The sequence below is a fragment of the Phasianus colchicus genome, chromosome 15 (genome assembly GCF_987193195.1).
Source record: "Phasianus colchicus chromosome 15, bPhaCol1.hap1.1, whole genome shotgun sequence".
Classification (NCBI taxonomy): Eukaryota; Metazoa; Chordata; class Aves; order Galliformes; family Phasianidae; genus Phasianus; species Phasianus colchicus.
Window position 1 is genome coordinate 4494412 of NC_143450.1, and position 22826 is coordinate 4517237.

The window sequence follows — 22826 nt, forward strand, 5'->3', positions numbered from 1 at the left end:
AAGTAATGTGTAATATGAGACTAAGAAAGGATCAGAATTCTGTCAGTCATATCTACCAGAACTGCATCACTCTGTCATTTGCTTACTTACAGCAAATTCATTTTCAGGGTCAACAGATCCTTTTCTAACAGGTCTTGAATAGTGAAAACGGTGGACATTGTTGGACTTATAAAAGCTGAAAGATTTAAAAAAGAATTTTGTAAAATACAGAGTGCACATATTTACTTATCTTGTTATCACAGTGAATTATTACAGCTTGAGTTAGTTTTAATTAAAAGGAAAATTAATGGGAAGAAAAAAACTCCACAACTGAAAATTCAGGAGACAGCTACTTTGTCTATAAACGATGATCGAGTATTTTGCAAATAGGCTGCTTCAGCATGGGACTGGGTGCACTTCTGAGGTATGAAAATCCTACAACTTCTGTAACTTCCTGATTAATGTTAAAACCTCTAGAAGCGGGCTTAAAAAAGATTTTTACTTTCCTGTTCTGTTACTGTGACGCACTCTCTGCTTTTCTTCTAAAAGGAGTATACCTTTTAAAAAAACAATTGAGTGAACAGAAAGAATATATTTACTTTGACTGAAATACGTGTGATTTTTCATCCGTGTACCATCACAAATCATTTTAATCCATTTAATCTAAAAGTTCTACTCATGATACAGAACAGTCATTCAATAAACTAAATATCCGAGGCCATAACTAATAATTTATTGTGACAGATAAGAAAATGTATATAAACACCTTTAGAAGCAGATATTAATAAAAAGAAATCTATGCTATGGTGCATCCTATTTAGTTAATGCATCATTTCAATCACTGTGCACATGCATTCCCACCAACACATACCCAGTAACTCTTTAGCACTCACTACAGTTTAGGCTAAGTGTTCTGCTTGAAAATAATCCCTCTCTGGTTTCTAGTATTACGATCAATTTCAAGCAATATAAAACAAAAGGTAATTTTGCAGAGCAAAACATGTCTCAGAAAGCCATGTTTTGGAAGCCTAAGGAAACAGACCAATATAGACCCAAACAGCCGAGATATTCAAACTAACAAGATTATCTTCATCAATAGATTAATGAAAGAGGAGAATATTGCTGTACCTAGCTAGAATGCTTTATGCCATCCCATCTGAAAGGGCAGATATTTTAAAGCTTTTTGATAGAATAAATGCATGGCCATCAACTTATGTAACTAACAATTAAATGCCTAATTAAGTGCACTTATAAAAATAAATATTTCCTCTAAGGCCAGATTAAATTAACAGCTTGGCAGAATTCTGCAGCTGAGACAAGCAATTACAAAATCTGCCATATGACAGACCATTGTACTTCATGTGGAGCACTTCACTAAATATATCTATTGTAAGTTCAAAATGTAGCTGGCACTACAGTGAAGTCGAGTCAAACACAGCAAGTTTTGTGAGATTATGATTTTAAAATGACTTCCAGTTGAAACTGGGACCACAGAATTTATTTTATTTTTTATATCGTTTATTTTATACTACAAAACTTGTATTTGTTCCTGCTTCATTTATCTGGGCATGCGTTTTTAGGTGAATCTTCCTACTCTAAACCAACTGCAATTTCAGGAGAGATTCTGCAGATCAGGCTGCAGACAGAGGTGAAAGCTGGTTTGAATCCAACTGTGGAACAGTCAGGAATTAATTCATATCAGCTGATAAAAAACCAAGCCCTTCTATCTTCAGTCTCTTTTAGGGGGGCCGAAGCTGTGTGTTGTGAAAGCATTTAGATTTGCTTCTTATTTGCCTAAGTGTAGAGGCATTGCAAAGCTTCTGTTGGATAAAAAAAAAAATGCAGGAGCCATAGATTTGCTGGAAAACTTTTAGCTGAAGAGGCATGTTTCAACTGATTTTAGCTAGGGAGATGAATGCCTTGCGCTTTCACAAGGTACTGACAAGAAAAGGTAGAAAATATGAGCAGCTTTAAATCACAGCCTATATACTTCTTGCTGTCTTTATGTTATAAGCTAACAAACGTTATCTTGAAAATTTCCACTGAGGTGCTTGTGATAAGCAACAGCTTCTATTAATCATGTTTGCAAACATAAGAACACTTATGTTCCTTCCATCATCCAACTAGCAAGCTTCCTCTGTTCTGCTTTTTTTCTGAGACTGCAAAATTTCATCAGCTTGAAGGGACTTCAAGCCAAAATCTCACAGCCATACTCCAGTAGGTACTGCATGCAGTTTTCGCATGACGTACTGGGAGGAACCATCACTAGTCAAATGCAGCCAAAACACTTAATTAGAAGGATGAAGTATGTTGAACATGTTCAGCATTGAATTAAGAATTTGGAGGAGTTAGGCAATCATTTCTCAAAATACTCTGGACAATCTAATTCCCTTATTTCTTTACACAATTCTGATTGTACGACCAAAACCATGTTGTCAAAAAGCACTGTGCACTTTGCAAGTAAGCCACACTAAGATTTTACGTGCAGGAGCTGTCAACTCAAAGATGCTCATACTGTCAGTTACTTCTCACTATCCCCTCTTCACCACTTGTATTTGAAGCTGTGTTGAAAACCCCAGAACTTGAACCCAAAGCATGGATTCCCTCATGCCTAGTAAACACATGCCATTCCTTTACCAACAGATGTTCTTTCATGAACTGCCTAAGAAATACATCAGTCAATAAACACAATGAAGCTGTAAATCTTGGCGAATGGCTTAGTTCACAAAATAATTGTTGTAACTTTAGGAGTATGGACTGAATTCCATTCAATTATTACAGAAATTCACTTACTTTATAATTTGATCAGGTACTGCTTTATTTTTGAATCTAGGTTGCTCCTCCAAGACTGGTTGCACTGTAAAACACTGTATGTCTAAAATTGTGAATGTCAAGGTCATATTATTAACAATCAGCATGAAATAGTTTATGCTGCTGTGAAAGAAGAAAGACATATTCTGATGAAAAATCTGCAGGGTTTGGAGTTCCATTTATGGAGCTAAAAAAAAAAAAAAGGAAAAAAAACCCTACTAGAGTACTAACTAGCAAAAATACATTAATTTTGAACTGGGCATTTTTACTATTTACTGAACTTAAAAATTATTAATGTAATTTATTACACTGACTCATTAATAAAATCTTAAATGCAACTTACATAAATAACTTCAACAACATCTGATGTAAACAATTTCACTATTCACCCTTAAGCACAAGTAATGTCATGATGTTTAGCATTCTCTTTTAGAAATCTCACTGAGCAGCCCATCTACCTGATATTTTCTTTTTCTACTGAAGTGTTATGATTTAGTCTGGCATGATTTGTAAATAAATGTATCACATGCAAATAGGCTTCAGAAAATTCCACTTACAGAAAGGACTGAAACATATGATTCCCCCAAAATAAAATATTTTAAGACACAACGAAATTTATGAAATCGTGACTCTCAAACGTAATGTCAATTTTGGACAAGCTTGTAATGCTTCATACTTCAGCCCCTCGAGTGTGAAAAGAAAGCAGCATTCCTACAGTTACACAAAAATTAACTCAAGAGAGCACACAAAGCATTATAAAATGTCCTTGAAAATTAATTAAGGAACAACAACAATTGAACAAAGTTCTGATACAATGAAATTATTACCAGCTACTGCTCAGCCAGTAATAATTTGAGCCAGAATATGAAGAAAAAGATGTAATAATTTAGGGCATTCTAGAAGGTGTGGATGTGTCAATTCTCCTAGGAAAATTTCTAAGAAAATAAGCCATATTCATGTTGTAAAGAAATTGAAAAGTGTAGTGCCAGACAAAACAGTGTTCAAGGAAGAAAATAATATCAAGTCACAAAAACTAGGAATGAGAAGTAATAGACAGGAGCAAATATCTTAGGAACAGTCCATTAGAAACATTCAAGATATAAACTGCAAACTGAACTGCCACTACAATAAGATTTAGGAAAAGTTTGTTCCACACAGTTCAAATTTTGCTAGGAACAGGTTTCCCCAAACCACTTTCATTCTGTGACCTCCTTAGTGTTCAAGGATACATTGACCAGGAGAGTTTTTCACGTCCTCTCCAGGTGCTGAGGTGGTGTTCATCTTCTCTGCACTGGGAAACTGACTCATCAGCTGAGCCTGAAAATCTTCTCTCCTCTCGTATTCCTTCCCACGATAGATAAATACTTTGTTCTGCAAGAAATAAATACCAGATTCCTTGAGCTGTATGATGCTGAGGCAGAAATTGCAGGTGTGTGTGTTTATCACTATGAAGATACCATAAGGTCACCAAATTTTTAAATGAGCGTTGCTGATACCAGATAACTATATAGACATAATAAAAGAACTATAAAGAACACCTGACTTTGTCCAGGTCATGAAGTACTTTGCTGACTCTCCAGAGCGATACTTTTGAGCATTAGAATGAAGATAAACTGGCATCATCACTGAGGATGCTTCTGGTAGAGTGTAATAAAACCAGAATGGATGGGTAAGTAATGCACTGAAATTCCTTTTCTTCTTGTTTCTCAAGGAAAAGGATTTTCTTTCAAACACGATCTGTGTCCAAATTTCACAATTTCACAGCTTTCTAATTATAGTATATAGTTCTACTGTGCTTGCTCCTTCTTCTTGATGTTATAGAATGCCCTAATTTACAATAGAGTTTATCCCCAAGTGCTTCTTTGTGGTTCATTCTACTTCATTTAACAGGATAGTTATATAAAAGCAGAAGAAAAAGTTGCCATGTTAGCATGTTTTCACTGTTTTTTCCAATTCTTTCAAGGAACTTTGGCCTTCAAGGCCACGAAAGAAGAGTCTTCTATTTCTTTAATTTCCTCAAACACTATTTTCAGTATGCATTTTTTTTTTCCTAGAGAAAAATATCAAATATTTGAGTTAATTCTCCTTTTTGAAGACAGTGACTACTGGAATTAAAGCAATGATTTATTATGTTTTAAAAATGTTTTTAAAATGTTTTAAAAATGTTTTTTTGAAGTAAAATTAAATTGTGCTTGACTTCTTAAGTTTGGCAAACTTCTTGAAAAAAAGAACAGGCCCTTTGAGTTCTTGATTTTCTCACATGGTAATCAAAAATGGAGAAAAATAAAAGAGAAAGCAGGTTCAACAGCTGGAGGTCTGTTCAGTGGAAACAATATGAACTTAAGAAACTGTTCTAAGATATGTAAGTAGATGCTACTGTTCAGGAAAAAAAAAACTGTAATAGAAGACTGTTGGGATGAACATTTCAGCTCACTGAATATTAGAGATCTGAAATTCAAGAATTGAGTAAAACAGGAAAACAAACAAGAAACATCAGTATCAAAATCATAGTGAATCCACATTCAAATACTAGGTATACTCTTGTTCTGTTGTCCCAAGAACTAGAAAATTTACAGCAGGGGAACCACAATGTACAAAAATAAGGAAGGGTTCCTGTGGAAACAATATATAAATGAACCAAATCTTTAAAAGAACAATCCATCATGAACGGCATGAAGAAAATGATGAAAGAACAGCTGTTCAATCCCTCTCAGAAAGCAAGAACTAGTGCACAGAAATTACCAGGTGATAAGAAAAAGACAGCAGTAAATATCCAACACAGTGTTTTAATGATCACAGTACGTTTTGGGGGACAGCCATCCAGAAAAAACATTGGAAACATTCTTTGTAGAGTAATTCATCGTGTTCTAATAAACAACAGTATAACCTCCAATCCAGGAAACCCTTTATCAGCTAAATAGGGAACATATACCAGATCAATAGCACTATACAGATACTGTATATATTTTACTCTCTCTTACTCTAGCTTTCTATTATTTCTTACTGTTAAAGGCATAATTTTGGGTCACAGAGAGCATTGGTATGATGCAAAAAGTACATCTGTGATACACAGTGGTTGCTACAAAAGTAATGCCTCCTATTTTATTACATTAGCCCTTGATGTCAGAAGCAGATGTTGGAGGGATGGCAGTAGATGTTGAGCAACAATCCTGCATCCCAGCAGAATTAAATTCCAGTCAGATATTCCCAGTCACTTCTTTGCATTAATATACAGTGCAATTTTATAAGCACATGAAAACAGACTGAAAAAAATTAAAAATGTGAATAGGTTTACCCTTAGAAATGTAGGAAATCCTTGGCCATAATATCCAACAGCAAAATAATCCGGTTTAGGCCTCAGAATTTTCATGATGTTCTCATAGAACTTTGCTTGTTGAACCTAAAGGCAAAACCAGCCACAATAATTAATTCAGGTTTTTGGTTTTTTTTTCTGTACTACCTTCTGCAGTAGTACCATAGCCATTGATTTATACATCACATTTTGTTGCACAAAATAAGAATATGCTTATCCCATCTATAGTTTCAAAATACTGTAGTAAGTAAATGTCCATATAACTTTATGAAATAGCTATTTATGAATCTCTAGCACTGGAATTCTGTAATAAAACAAAGCAACTCTTCAACAAATTAAATTAAAATCAATTGTGGACTAGAAGTCATAAGTAGCTCTATATTTTTGATAGCTCCAAACTGCTAAATTCTGTGATGAAAATAATTTGAAGTTAATCTTACCAGATTTTGACTTAGAAGCTCGTAGTCGAAAACTTCCTTTTCATACTGCTCTGCAAGTTCTTTGCATAACGATATAGCTTCTTCCCACATCTGCAACGTACCCACATACCCAAAAAGTAAATCCAATACTAACAAACGTGTCTTTAACGCATTACTGTTTAACTGCAGATGTACTGACAATGCCATCTTTAAATTGCAGTCATTTATTAACCGCATATTTAGAATGATACAGCCTAGCAACCATAAACCATAAAAATGCTTTTTTTAGGAAAGCAAATTAACATGGAGAATAAAAGTATTTTATGATTTACCAAGGGAATGAATAAATCTACTTTTTTCTTACAATAATATTGCCAAAAATCACCTGGAATTTCAGATAAAATCGTCAAGCAGTAAATCATCAAGTTAGATAACATCTAAGCACAGGAGCAGCATATGAGGCAGGGCCTCTCTTCAAAACAATTTCAATTTATAAAAAATTCAAAAACATACATTTTTCACAGACAGCCTGGCACTGACAGCTTTCCTAGTTAGCTAAAAACTTACAAGGCTTACACTTAAATTACTCCTTGCTCAGAAACACAGCTTGCTTGCTTCCACACTAACTAACAGCTACCTCTGAAAATTACTGTAAGGAATTACAGAACTGCACTGAAAGACTATGACTACTTTTCTTGTCTGCTAAAGGCATTTTCTGGTTTGCAGCACAAAAGTGGTCCTAAAGCAAATGGATATTCCCACTCCTGAGGATATTTCTCAAATTCTACAAGTCTTGCATCTATTCAGAATAAAGGAGACAAAATAGTTTTTCTGAGCCTAACTCTTTACTGATGTAAGGTTACCAGTGGTCATATGCATTATCATCATTTTCACAGAGTGCTACGTCCCCTTAGGCTAAGTAGCTCTGAATTTGAGAGGGGCACTCAGCTGCCTGTAAACATTTCTCTGCTCCATGTGAGGAGAACCAGAAGGCTAGGTGTAATAGAAATCATGAGGATTTGGTTATTCTTATACTCTGGGGGGTAACTGCTATATCATAGTTATTTCAATGCAAATGAATAAAACAAGACCTTATGTTAAATGACACTACCTTTTCTGCACAGATTTTAAAGAAACTGAACTAGATCCAGTGGTTGAACATTAAACTACTACATTTTTAATTTTAGGATGTAATTCTAAGACTTCTCTGCAAAAATGTGCCCAGTTTGAACTCTGTATTTTGGGGAGATAATGACTGAATAGTCTAGAAATACAATCTGTGGTGTCCTTATTATTTTCCTAGCAAGGGAAAGTACACTCAACATTTATTTTATTACTTCCTGACAGATACTTGTAATTACTGACCTCTTTCTTTGCAAATGTGGTTACTGAAAGAACATGTTCATACACAACAGATGTACCCTGTGAACAAGCCTTCAGGACAGAAATTTTAGTTGACCCACATTTCAAGTAGGATTTTCTACACAATAACGAAACAAACATTTTCTACAGAGAATAGTCATTGAATGTTACTATACAAAATAACACAGTAAGAGATTTTTTGACAGAGAGAAGTCCACAACTCTACCTTTCCTTTGTCAAAGTATTCTATGATTTTCTCATACAGATTCTCTTTCAAGTGTCGATAGGTCTGTGAACACTGGAACTCTGTTGACATGATTTGGGGTGCACACTGCTCATCTGACCACTGAGGATAAAAACACATTAAAATAAGCCCTGATTTTGGAGTTCAACATCTTGTTCCTCAACCTCCACAAAATCTGGGCTATTCCAAGTTGTTTTCTTCCCTACTCCTTTTTATTCTTCCACAGTGATAATGGAAAAGGCACTGGAAACATTTTCAGCACCACTTCAAACAATGTTGTATTTCATCGATAAACAGGAATAGACATAACATTTTTAAAACCATCTTCCTCCCTGCTTCTCAACACAAGAGGCTATAGAAAAAAAATCTAAGGGGGTAAATTGGTTGATTTTATTTCAGTGGTGTCATCTTGACTGATATGTTCTTGATTTTCTTATTAAATATATGCATACAAAATTATTTTTGTCTACACAAACATACAAAAAATACCTTGAAATCTGGCATGACCAGAAAAATCTAAAGGAAGTTTAATTAAAACAGCAACATGAAAGGCACAGGTTAGAGGGTTCTACAAACAAACAAACAAATAAATAAATCCTCAAGGAATTGTACACATTTTTGCCTTTAGATTTTGAATTTTCCCTTGAAATGGAAAAGCATGTTAGTGGCCATTTCTACCGCTATTGTCAGATACAGTGAGAAACATTAGTTGTAGTGAAAATAATTACCAGATACGAAAGAAAGGAAGCATAATTTGGAGTGTGATACATACTACTTAAAATGGAAAGTATGATGGAAATTTTGACATTTATATTTGTGATAAAAATAAAATAGTGTAACGAAAAACACAAGGAAGCTGAATGGCTTCTCCCTATTAAATAAAACTATTTTTGCAACAATATCTTGAGTTTTACCACCATGTGACATTGAATCATTTATTGAAAAAAATATATATATCCACATTTAGTGTTATTTTTTTTATGACCTACTACAGTAATTGCAAGTATAAACTTGAATATCCCCAAGGAAAATAACTAATATGCAGTAAATTGGAGATTAAGAATACCACTTTTTATTTAAAAATCGGAATATTGCAAAGGCTTACTTATTTATTAAATTTAGGGAAATCTAACCTTCAAGAGCCAAGTATGGAGTAGAAGGGTGTAGGCAGCTTCTGTGTAATTCTCACAGTCTAAATGAAGATCTCGCAACTTATACAAATATCTGTTAGAACAGAGAACAGAAGTTAGTCTAGATGCTGAAATGACTTGAATTCTGTGTTATAAACATTTTAGATAAACTCTAGATAATGGAAACTTGAAAGATGTTATGCAGTCACTACTAAAAAAGTCTTCAAGGACACTGAGTGAGGTTAAAGCACTGTACATTTACAAGACTTTTTCTGTATCTTTGTATATTGGAACACTGTGCATAAAAGGAGGAGAAAGACGTAACCTACTTCTGTGAACTGCTGTTAACTTCACTTCTAGGAGGAGCAAGAGCTACTACTCCAACTTGAGGTCTAAGTCAGACCACTGCACCCATTATTTCTGACCGTTACTGTCAGTTTTGTGCCCCTTGCTACAAGGATATCGAGGTACATAAGCATATGCAGATAAGAGCAACAAAGCTGTTGAAAGAACTAGAAGTGACATATACAAGGAGTGGTTGAGGGAACTGGGTTTGCTTAGTCTGGAAAAAAGGAAGCTGAGGAGAGAACTCATCACTCTCTACAAGTACAAAGAAGGAGGTTGTAGCAAGAAGGCTGTCAGTCTCTTTTCTCAAGTGAAAAATGATAAGACATGAGGAAATGGCCTCAAGTTTCATGAGAGGAAGTTTAGATTGGACATGAAGAATTTATTTAAGGCAAAGGAGAAAAGGGTAATAGCGGCCTAGAGAGACAAAGCAGGTCTCTATACATCTTGACAAGGTGATAAGGGAGGAAGAGCTGTTTTATGTTGCCAGTGTTCTCCTTGATCCCTAGAACAACGTTACTGTTATCATCCCTGTCACTGCTCACCACATGGCTTAAGTCACATCTCTTCCACCAGTCAGAGAGAAAAAGGCATTCCAACACCTTCCATTCAACAGGGACTTTTGACAGAGAACTAAGACATACCCAGCTGAAGCATTTCAAGCAGTTACTATTCCTAGATCTAAATTCTAGTTAAAATGTGACTCCCCCAGCAATACCATTCAGAGAGAGCGTTGTTTGTCCCCATCCACTTTAGTTCACAGCTCCACACTTAGCAGTGAAGCACCTTCAGTGCTCAGCTCAGCTGCAATGCTGGTCTTTGCACTCTTGTAAATAAGGTGAAGGTGGTTCTACAGTTTTTGCAGAATGGTAAGAGAGGCAGGAAATAGTTAATTCTTGAACAGAAGATTTGCTATAGCCCATGTGCAAAATCCTTAGAGACAGTAAGAGGCCATGTCAAACAAGAAAGAATTTACCAGGATAGCTATAGCTCTTAGGGAAGAATGCTTTACTAGTAATTCTGCATTGCATGTAGTGTTACATATTTAAAGAGACTTGGCAGACTGCACAATTCTAGATAACTTGCTTTTTCATGCCATTCTAAATGTATGATGCAACCCCCACCAAACCTCAAGTCTAGCTACATTTTCTTTATTTTGAAAAATAAACAGTGTTGATTGATTTGATCAGCTAGAAGTTGATGCTTGGGGAAGAAAATGCAGCTTATAAATGCATATGATAAACTCAAAATTGCTGAAAGCTAAGTGAAAAACAGATTGTAAATATAAATGAGGCCAGGATGACAAAAGAGTCATTGTGGATGGTAAACCATTAAGCAATAGAATTTCAAGTACAATGATAAAAGCTGAATTTTTTTAAAAAGTATTATTGTCCTCTCCTAAACACATTCAACAGAGAATCTGCCATACCTGATATACATTCCTTCACGGTTAATGTCCTTGTAGAAGTTCTAGGGACATAAACATTTAGAAGTTATTTCCTAATTTCTTTCAGTAAAACACAGAAATAGATATGCTGAGATATTGTTTTTCTTGTATAAGAAATATGTAATAAACAATGAGGGCCACTCCAAAAGTAATGCCTCCTATATGTTGGTCCATAATAATACGTCCTATTATGTTGGTTCATGACATCAGAGGCAGATGTTGGTGGGATGGCAGTACTGAATCTTCCTGCCAATATTCTATTACATTTTATTTCTGTAAGGCAGATGGCAGCAGAGGTGTAGACTGACAAAATGGGGTATGACATGAAGTGCACACAGAGCAAAGGAGGAACAGAATTTAATTTCTTCATGTGGGAAAAACTGTCGTTCAGCAATGCTTGCTGAGTATTCATGGGGACCAAGCAGCGGCTGTGAGCACGGTGAGGTGGTGGGTGTTTTGTTTCAGTGGTGGTGAAATGTCAACTGCACTGGTGCAGATTTTTATGAGTGCAGCATATGCAGGCTATTGGCCTATTGGAAAAAATGCACACCTAATGGTGGTGACTATGTTGAAAAATCCTGTTTTGTAGCTGAGAATTTTCTCTAACAATAGTGTTTTTGTGCTCAATGTATCTGATGTAGTTTCCATGGGGGAAAAAAAAATAGGAGGTATTACTTTTGGACGAACCTACATACCTTAAGTTTAAATTTGACTCTACTGCTGTTTTAATTAATATTTTAATTAGCTATTAGTGTTTTTACTACACATACATAATATATATACACTCTTAGTTCATTAATGAAGTCATTTGTGATATATTTTTTTTTCCTGTAGGAAAAGAGGTAAAATATGGATATCCAAATGCATTAACATGAACTACATATTCTGTCTACATGTGGTGCCCAGAGAAGAATCTGTTATTTACTGAATTTGGTACACGCAGCATTGTTATTCAGCACCTCTAAAGGGGCTCGATATAGGAATAAAACCCATTTTTCTCACTACGAGGCTTCAGCATGTATATGAGGTGCTAGGCTGTGCAAAACATGCCTCAAGAATTGCCTCCTTAAGGGTTGCAAAAATTTACACAACATTGCACAGTGGTTAATGAGGAACAGAGAGTATGTGCACGTAGATATTTATCAGGCTTTCTTTTCCATGCTTAAATTTCAAAAAGGTTCCTCTGCTCCTCAGAGGAAGTTTCCTGGTGGTAAAATATCTTCGATCTATGTTGTATTCCTCATAACAAAATAGTAATAGAAAAAAGATAGTGGCTTAAAATCAGACCAGAGACTTAAAAAATTTTAGCAGCCTACTCCAAGCATATCTTGTATGCTTCTTTTCCAGATTTAAAAATCAGAACCACAGAGTTGGTAAAGCAGCAAGTGGGTTTGTTCCTTGAGCAAAACTTTATTCTGTAAAAGCCAACTGTTACAGTAAGCCTACCAAAACATACATTGTATGAGTAGCTGACTACATAATTTACCCACAGAATCAAACTGGATAAAACATACAAGTAAAACCAAAGAACTAAGTGGATGTTGCTTTCAGGTTTATGCATATATCCATGTAAATGGATGCAAAAATCTATTGCCTCTGGCTCTGAATTATTTTTCAAGCATTGCAGACCAGTCCCTTCATTTTTGGTAAGTGAAATTCTCACACAGGAGCTACAAGACAGAACATACCAGTAAGTTCACCGTGCAGCTCATGCGATTGTCCTTGCTTTCATCATTCATCACAGTTCGGTAATCCAGCAGCTTCTCCAAGAGACCTTTAACTAGGCTAACAAAGCTTTCAACCAAGTTAAAAATGGCAGGATACTGACTTGCACACTCTGTAAGACTGCAAACAGAACAAATAGATTTTATGGTACTACCAAAATCAGTGTCCCATCAGCTGAAGGTCTGTTAGGACCCAAGGCAAAAATTACATCAGAGCTAAAGTAACTATGGAATGAATTGTAAGTTACCTTTGTGGGTTGGCAATCTTGGCAGACAGAAAAAAGATGAGAGATAACTCAAATATATAAATACATACATACACACACGTTACTTTTCTTGCCCAACAATAATTGCAAATACAAAGGAATACCCAGAATTTTCAAATCAAGTAGAAGTACGTCTGTGATACGGCATGAACTCAGATCTCTTTAGTGCCACACTGTTTCAATAAACATAGAATTCACTTTCCTCTATTACCATGGAAGATAAAACATGATTATTTCCTTCTCTTTGTACTGTTACATGCTAGTAGAACATTCAGAACAACAAATCCAGATTTTAAGTCAAAAAGGAAATGACAGATAGGTCACAAACCTCTGCTTCAACTGTCTCTCAAGAAGCATCATTAGAAAATTTCAAGGGTGGAATAAAAAAACTGAAGACAGTATGAAGTGACATCTGTAGAGTTTTAGAAATCTTTAAGCATCTGAAAGCATTATAGAGCGTGAGAGAGTAAAGTGGAAAACAGAACCAGAAAATTCTATAAATTGTGGATCAAAAAGAAAGAAAGGTAATTTGGAAAAACAGGAAGATCAAATGTTATGTAGTACATGTCTGATGAGACTTATCAACTCCATTGCTGAAAAACTGAGTGTAACTGGACAGCCACCAGTTCTCTAGAAAAATATTTGAAAGCAGGAGTAAAGTGCAAACATTAAAAACAATTTTACACAGCTCAGAAAAAATAAATAGTTGACAAAAGTCGTACAAATGAGATACGAAGAAATATTTTTCTCTCAGTATTTCTAATGCCTCAGTTTGAGTACTCTCTACAGCTTTAAGGCACTGTAGTATTTTTAAACAGCTGTAGACATTTTTGGAATGTCCAGAAAACCTGGCATATGATAAAGTGAAATATGGGGGCTGTTTAATCTGAAGAGAAGACTGAAGGAAACTTGGCATCAACCTTCAATTCTTCTAAAATCTTCTACAAAGAGAAACAGAGTAAATGGTTCTTTATGTCCCCTGTGGCTAAAACAAGAAATAACCGGCTTAGACTGAGGCAAGGAAGATTTAGTAGAGATATTTGGAAGAAAGCTTACTAGCAGCAAAGAAAGTTAAGCACTGCAATAAATGTCCCCTGTGTCTGCTGAATCCCCAGTATTAGAGATGATGAATTGTAGCAACAGTTTAGGAAGGCAGCATAGTTCAGCTTTTGCAGCACTGTGCTTGAGAAAACTATCTACTTGCAGAGCTGTTCTTGGTCGTACTAAGAGCTAGCCTGTGCATCTCCTAAGATTAGCAGCCAAAGAGTAAACATTCAAACTCAAACAGTAATTTATGGCTTTCTGTTTACACGGTCATTGTATGTTAGGAAGTGAAAGTGAAATTTTAAAAACATCTTTCCTTGTCAGCACATGTATCAGTGTAGTTTTACATTGCCCAACGAAGTGTAGCACTGTTTTTAAGTCTGCCTCTCCACACTTTCTCTTCATAGTAGAGAAACTAAACTAATGTAAATGTCCAAATGATATTTTGTCTAAATGAAGATTCCATCAAATTAGATTATAATTAATTATTCTTTAATATTTACATGTTATTTGCTTAAATAACACAGTATTCTTTAGAAAACTGAATACAGATTTTTTCCGTTGTGGTGTACACAAGAATTTAATGCACCACTGAAGAGGGATGTGAATCTGTGAAGACTGCTATGCCACTACACAAAAATACAATTACAAATTAGCAGGCTTTGAGAGCCTTTCTCACTTTTACACTCTGTAATCACAAGGCTATGAAGTAAGTCTCAGAACTTAGTGGCACAAGGGCACCACCACAGCCCATCAGATCAGAGCTCCTAATGAAGATACACAGCTACTGTATCTGAGAAGAAAAAAGAACAACATGGCTGGCCAAGAGGAAGATGCTCTATTTTATGAATTCTTTAAAATATTTTTCTAAAATTGTAGCATTTCACAATACTGTCACAGCTTTGCAGGATAGTCACCTTATGTGAGTTATAAAATAATCTGGAGTCCAGTCTAGACATTGAGAAAAGCAAGACAAACTGTTGAAAATGCTTTTATTCTTATTAGTGTAACACATAAAACCAAGAAAGGTTACAATGAAAAATGGAGAAAAGAAAAAGGTTGGATTATCTTTGCTTTGAAGTTGCGTAGTGAAAAGCAAGTTAAGTATAATTTCTGCGTAATGTAGATGGAATACAAAGTACAGAAAAGCAGCCATGCAAATACTTTCAATGGGCATAACTACAATTCAAACCAGATTTAATGAAACAGCATGCTATTTTCAATCCCTTGATGAAAAAAAAAGCTGCTTCAATTTGACTGCATTTCAAAATAAACTCAGCAATTTGAGAAGCAGGAACAATAAGATAAAAACACATCCTGAAGGCATTTATTCTCATGCACTACTTACATTGACTCAAACAACTGCATGTAGTGTTCATCTCCACGTCCTCCTTCCACTTCATGGTCCAACTTCAAAATGATTTCATTTTCAAACTAAGAAAGGAAAAAAACTCTAAACACTGAGAAGATACCTAGAGGTCAAACACATTTCAAACTGGCATCAGAAAGATATACTTGCATAGCTATATCACAAACACCCGAAAGTTAAATGTTTGAATATATTCCAGTTGAATAATGTAAAGAAGACTATCTCCAGATACCTTAATGAACAAACTGATGAAATAATCTGGAGAAATAGGCCTACAGTTTCTGTACTGAGTTTTCATAGAACACCTCAGATGTGAAATGTGGGATATCAGAATGAAATCAAATTACCTTTGTCCACACAAAATATGAACGAAGATGCAGTGCCTTATCTAACTGCTGTTTGTTAGTCTAGCTATATCCTAATTAGGAAGCAGTGATGTATAAACTATCAAAGATAGCAAACTAGGGATTTCTGTAGCTAAGCACAATTCCTTCCCCTCTAGTGAAACATTTCTTCAATTTCAATTTACAGTTATGACACTTTGAATGGGAGCTGCCAGCAGCCTTATTTCTTTGCCTGTAAAGTCAAAAGTACCTTTTTCAGCTCTCTGACTTGAAAAATCTACACATGTAAAAAAGAGAAAAAAACCTGCTAATATTTCTCTGCTGGTTACACCTTGTTATCTGTCACTCATCAGCCTGCCCTCAAAACTCCAAGTGTTCTAAGTTTCCTTCTACCTCAGCTTTCAAAGAAGTATTCCATCCAAGTCTGCACAGTCAGCGTTCTAACTTCAAGGTAACTACTAAGCTCAGGCATTCCTAAAATAAATTCATTGACGCTGGATATCTGAAGCTGTTACCTACAATATTTACTCTTCTTTCCTCTAAAATCTGATATAAATTCATCAGGTAGCTTTACATAATTAAGCAAAGGATCATAATCTCTCACGACATTAAAAAAAAAAAAAAATGAAAAACATGCTTTCACAGGTTTTCACATAGATAAATAAAATTATATCTGGAAAACCAGTGATAACTTGTAAACGCGTTGTTACAAATCTGTGCTCAAATTGCCAGTGCTGTGGTTTGCCAACTCTAAAGTACTATTAACTCCAACAAAGTCTCTGGAGAATTTCTTAGTCAGCAGTATACCGTTATCTCTTACAGAAAGGGAAGTATGTGTCAGATTATATTTTAATCCAGCACTTTGCTGAGTCATACTTTAATTACACAAAGCCTCTTCAAAATGACATTGTACTGTTTCAGTATGAATACATAATTGTCAATTATCATTTCAAAGTCGTTGCAATAAATAAAAATTGCCTTATGATTTTGAAAGGGTTAATCCAGTCTAATTCATCTTTACATGAGAATTTTGAATTATTTTTCAGGTCTTCGCCATATATTGCATAATATTGCATTCAGTTCATATGATACATGCATATGGCTTAACTGTTTTTTTTTTCCTCCTCTCCAAGCATATTAAAATATTAAGATTTACATGTTCAAAAAATATTCTCAGAAGTTTTTATTTGTGTATCACACTTGCAACAGAGATGGAGAAGATAAGATTTTCCTCTACGTGTATGATTGTGAAAATGAAAGATACTAGTGGATTTATTATTTTTTTTAATGTAATTTATGTGTGGAAACATGCTGGGAGAGCTTTTCAAGAAAAATGTACCACTGTTAATGCAGTTCAGTGTAGACTCTGGTGTCTTGTACAAAATTGCTGAGTGCAGTGGCTCACTGATGTCCTTCAGACACGATCTAAAACAATTCACAATAAGATGAAGTGCTCCAAAATGCTGACGAGGTTAAAATAACTTTACTGATATATGAATCTGGGAAAACAGAAGACTAATTACAATTAATGTAATATACAATACTACATGGCAGAAGATAATTCAGTAAGGTTAGCAAAAATATTATATTAAAGTGCTACAAGGTTTTCAGTTATTTATTTATTTTTTAAAAATTACTAAAAGACAGCCAGTATATTTGTATGATTTTTCCCAGGCCTCAAGATTGTAAAGAAACAGGTACCTTTTTGCATCTATAGGCTGAAAAGTTTGCACAGATATAAGTGTTCGGCCAAAGGAAATCCCCTTCAAGGGAAACCCTTCCTTTATTAAGCATTTGCTAACTAGATTTAACGACAAAGCGAATACTTTTTATATTCTCTGATTACCAAAGTTGGTTTGACCTGGTTTTGTGTGTTCCTTCCTACTAAGACTCTTTCATGACTTCCCTTTGATTCTTCATTCTTTGACATTGTTTTGGCTTGTTATATTAAAACCTTAGAACTTATAAAAGCATTCCAAGATTCACTGCCATGATTAATAGTCTGAGCTTTTAGCTGAAAGCCTCCACATATCCTCTCACTAAGCTTCTATTCCATTTGTGTATGCCCTCTGAAAGGTGTGAGACATGAATATCAGCTCTTCTATGATCATTCTTTGTTCTCACCCAACTAACTGCATTATGTTCAGGTACCATGTAAGAAAACAACCTAATATAAATTTATAAAGAATCTGTTAGAGAATTACAAGCTTATCATGCTTGAAAAAAACCTTTCTAATATGGGTGGAAATGTCCTGTACACAGAGTCACTTCTTTCAGTCCCCTCATACCAGAGTTTTCCTAAAATCTTTGAAAATCATATGAATAAATTATCAGACCTGGCAAAAATTCATTTTGTTGTTTTTAATGTCTTCTGTTTCATGTTGTCCATACAAGGTTGGTGAATTAACAGAAAAGAATACTGCGTATTTATATTGTCTGTTCTACCGCCCTGTGAGTCAACTAGGGATATAAAACATGAGAGATTATCTATGCTGACAGTGTGTGCACATGCTCAGATGAAAAATTTCTTCCAATCATACAGCACAGGAAAGACAAGAGTGAGGTGAGGATGCAGAAGAGTTCAGATTAGAAGATATTTGAGAACAGCAGCAAACATGGTTGGAGCAGGAAACCCATCTAAAAAAAGTACTGTCCAGGTGCTAAGGACATCTTTGTGTCCTAGTAAAATTTAGTTTCAGATCTAAGAAATCTTTGGTGTGCCTTCACATAATATTTTCAGGAAAAATTTGGAAAAGATCTATCACAAGGATCTATACAGGCCATTAACCCATCAAAAGGCACAGTAAGAAAAAACACATTACAAAATAAGAACTAAATGGAAATAAATCTCTGGGGTTTTATATTGATGAAATGATTTTCTAAAATTTGTAAAAAAAAAAAAATGACAGCACTACTGTGCTAATACAGCAAATTATTTAAGAATACAATTTTCAGTACATAAATAATTCTGTCTTCTCCCTGAAGTGTTTCTGTGTGAGAGCTTTGACAGACTGTGATCCAGATTGCCTCTGCACAGATCTGGAAGCTCTACATCTTCAAGTCGGTCACAATTAACCAAGAAAAATTGCTCAGTATTTTTCAACAAATTTGAAATTTTTTGAAATCAAATTTTAAAAAAGGCCACATTTTTTTTTCCAGAATATTAGATAGCCCTCCTTTTTTTTCTCCTGAGATTCAGCTGAACAGGACCAGTTAATGGCAAATATCAAAATCATTCCAGAATGTAAGCCAATCAAGTGATTCTGTCTGTAAAAATGAAGACATACAATTATATTAAAACAACTTCTTAGAAAGGAACAGGCTTATTCAACTACATAATACATACAAATCTCTATTTGAACATCCTTAGAACTGCCCTTGAGGACATCAGAAAATCAACTTCCTATTCAAATTTAAATTTTAAGCTAATGCAAAAATGTTACATGCTCACTACCTACTTACTGTGGAATTTAACTGGTTTCACTTCCCCACAGCAACAAGTACAATCCCATTTCTACTGAGACAGTAGAAACAGCAGGATTACTCAAGCAGTATTCATCAAAACGACAGCAGGAAGCCACACAGCCAGCCACAGATCAGCTGGTTTGATTCTGCAGACTCTGGGGACATAAGATTGAAGTGGGCTGTTGCTTCTCTCTAGGAGCTTTGAAGCAATGTATTGAGTATCTCATCTTCTACATTCATCATGCAAAAAAACGAAGTGCAGAAAATTACCAATGTATGCCTCTTTTCTTTGAGAAGGCAGTAGGGGAAGGAGGAATTTAAATGCTTCATAACAGACAGAAGGAAACCAACAAAACTACATTTATAAACACGTGAAACCAAAATTATGGTATCTAATGCAGCATCTTACAGACACGCTTTAAAAAGAAATATTTCAACACTTTAGAAGGAGTTGATGTGATCCGCAAGAACTTGGATACATATTGTATACAAACTGCACCATGCCATAAACTGGCAGCATCACCAGCTCAGCACCAGATATAGCATACTTTGAGATGACAGAGGAGAAATGTTATGTTCATGAGAACATGAATATCACTGTTCAAGTTGCACTTCTACATGACGCAGTTAAAACAATCTGGATGAAGGCAGCAAAGAAAAGGTAAAACTGAGAAATTATGTTGCTGTGTATTGCCAGTGAGATTATTGCATAAAAAAGGTCATTGCTGGATATGAATTCACAAACATGCATAGCATTTGTCTGAGAAGCACCAATAGTAGCCCAGAACTAGCTCCAGGAGAAATGGGCAGCATACAGCCATCCAGTGCCACAGCACAAGTTGGAGTAAATATTTAATCTCTACAGCATACTGAAAAGGCTATGCTGCTCCCCAAAATAATTCATGACTTCAGATCTCAGAAGCTCCATTTAAGAGTTACTTGCCCTAAAGTTCTCATAGAAAATGGAAAGAGTTTTGGTTTGTTAGGAGTACCAACACGTTGTGATCCAGAAACAATTATTTGACCTCTCCATTACAAGTAGGTTTTGCTACTCTCATAGCAGCTCTTTTTTCTGGATGTAGAATATCCAAATTAAAGATCGTCAGCAGAACAGCACATACCACACCAACACCAGAGAATAGAGCTATCACTGAAATATATCCTTGGTACAGAGAAAGCACAAAAAAAAACCAAACCAAAATAAACCCAACTTTGGCTCATCCAGGCTCGCTGAAGAAGTAGTTTGAAGGGATCAGAATTCATTTATAAGTATTACATGTATTAGTGTCTATATATGCATTAAGACTGGTAACATAGGTACACAGCAATTTCAGGACAAGGCTCAGAAACATCCACTCGAGATATTCTGTAGAGCTGAGGACTGGACTTTGGGCAGTAACACAGAAACCTGTAAATATAGTGCAACTAAAGCCCCAGAGTTAAAAATCATTCACCTCTTAAATCTTTCCTTAGTACTTATTCAGCAGGCAGGGAATTGACGACTTCTCTGGAAGGTAGTAATCTCACAGATTCTGGACCTGAACAAAACCCCTTTCTATGCATTTTTTTTCCTGCAGTTTGTCAACTGCAGCTGATTGCATGAACCAGCAGAAATTAAAAAGCTGGCAGAACTATGGAAGAAAGCTGTAATGTGTCTGTGACAAAATTCAGCCCTAGTAGGCATATTTCTCATCTAAATTCAACAATGTGCCTAATTGTAATTAGCATTAATTTTGCTTTAAAATCACTTGCTTATCTATCTAGTAGACCAAATAAATCCTCATAACTTGGAACAAGTGTCAATACCAAACACACACTCGATTTTTTTCTGCATGGATTTGTCTGAAACACTAAGCCATCTAAAGCTGATTCCTGCCAGTGGAAGCATTTCACATGCCTCTGAAATCCTTGAGCATAATACAATTTCAAAATTTCAAGGAATAAATATGGATATGAACATCAGTTATAAAGCACATGTGCCAGAGGAGCTTGCTAAGAACACTTCCATTCACTCATTTAGTAACCTTTTACAGCTGTTAGCTCAGAAAGCTACATGACTCTAACAAGTGCATGTAGAATAAACATGTATCCTCTAAACTTATCAAAAACTATGAAAGTACAAGAACACAATCAATCAGCACTATTTGCTCTTTTCAACAAAGATCAGGAGGGAAAATAATTATAGAATACCTCCCCAGATGGCATCAGCAATTGGTAAAACTAAAGAGAGGTATTTTCACTTTAAAATCAAATGTGAATAGAATTATTTATTTGAAAAGAAATCTAAGCACAGATGAATTAATCTTTCCTAATCCAAGCTAAAATCCTTAACAGAACATGAGTCCATGGTTTATTTAAATAGTAATTTATTTACTCTGAAAAGAGCTAGTCTTTAACTACTTTTTTTTTTTTTTTTTTTTTAAGTTAGCCTTTTCTAACATTTTGCCTCAAATTTTCAATCAGAGCAAACAGAAGTACTTTGCTTGATGGTTGATAAGATGTACAACCTAATATTTCAGGGAAAAATGGGTAATGAATACTTGGAGGATGAGATTCTTTTAACTTCATGTGCCCAACAGACACACAACTAGCTTCCCTTTGTAAATGAAGGAGAAGGGAATATATCTGAAGGCCCAGATCTATCCATAGACACCTCATGTAAGTTGGATAAATAGCCTTTCCCAGAGATCAGATCCCCTATCTAATGCTAGACAAAGCCCTGATGCCTAAAATTACAAGCTTATACAACACTTCTCCTGAATGAATGGAAGTTATATGTACAAAGTAAAAAGAAGAATCAAGTATGCCATACACCTACATATTTATTGCTGTCTATTAAATATATGTGTAGTAGAATGTTATTTTTGAGATAACCAAAGGTGGAATTTTGTTTTCTCTGGGGCTAGCTGACTTCCTAGAAATAGCAAAAATAAAATAAAACTCCTGATTAATAAAATTTGAGTAACTTCATATTTTTTCCTCATTTGGTGTATACATTTTGAAAAGAGTGAGATGAATAAAAGCACATATACTGTATATGTAATGCAGGACACAGTCTCTTGAGACAGCCTAACACATATGCACACACAGAAAGGGAGTGCTTGTCACACATCTCAGCACAGTACCACATCAAGCTAATGAAATCAATAACCTGGGGAAAGCTTATTAAATGATTTAGCAGGCACCACACAAGCTCTAGTTCCACTGCCAATGCAGACTACTAATACAGTTGTCTCTGTGCTTTTTTCCCTTTCTCTCATCAGAAGTGATCACAATTCATCATAATTATGTTTTTAACTGAACATCAGTCCAGGCTCCTGAGTAAAGCAATGTTGAACTGAAACAATCATTTTGAAAAATTTATGCTAAAGCTTTATAAAAATATTCCTCATAAAACAAAATGCCAATCTGAATATCAGAAATGTCAGCTAGCAAAAGGTGGAGTTTACAGTTACATCAATATTCCATTCATATTAATTCTTTGCCTTTTCTAAATAACACGGTAACAATTTTAAGTAATATGACTAAACGTGTATTTCTTTAAACAAAGCTTACCAGAATTGC

At 35.1% G+C, this 22826-nt stretch overlaps 1 protein-coding gene across 1 annotated transcript in view; it reads right to left on the bottom strand.

The window, feature by feature from the left end:
- The window catches only part of DOCK2 (dedicator of cytokinesis 2), a 158304-nt gene that overhangs the window by 15383 nt on the left and 120095 nt on the right, over nucleotides 1-22826 (bottom strand). Inside the window, exons 34-43 of the mRNA XM_031598014.2 lie at nucleotides 15433-15518; nucleotides 12739-12895; nucleotides 11033-11073; nucleotides 9262-9352; nucleotides 8111-8230; nucleotides 6544-6633; nucleotides 6086-6190; nucleotides 4020-4161; nucleotides 2773-2854; nucleotides 91-175 (exon numbers count right to left, since the gene is read on the bottom strand). Of these exons, the coding sequence (XP_031453874.2) occupies nucleotides 91-175; nucleotides 2773-2854; nucleotides 4020-4161; nucleotides 6086-6190; nucleotides 6544-6633; nucleotides 8111-8230; nucleotides 9262-9352; nucleotides 11033-11073; nucleotides 12739-12895; nucleotides 15433-15518 (999 nt within the window). The remainder of the gene's footprint in view (nucleotides 1-90; nucleotides 176-2772; nucleotides 2855-4019; nucleotides 4162-6085; nucleotides 6191-6543; nucleotides 6634-8110; nucleotides 8231-9261; nucleotides 9353-11032; nucleotides 11074-12738; nucleotides 12896-15432; nucleotides 15519-22826) is intronic.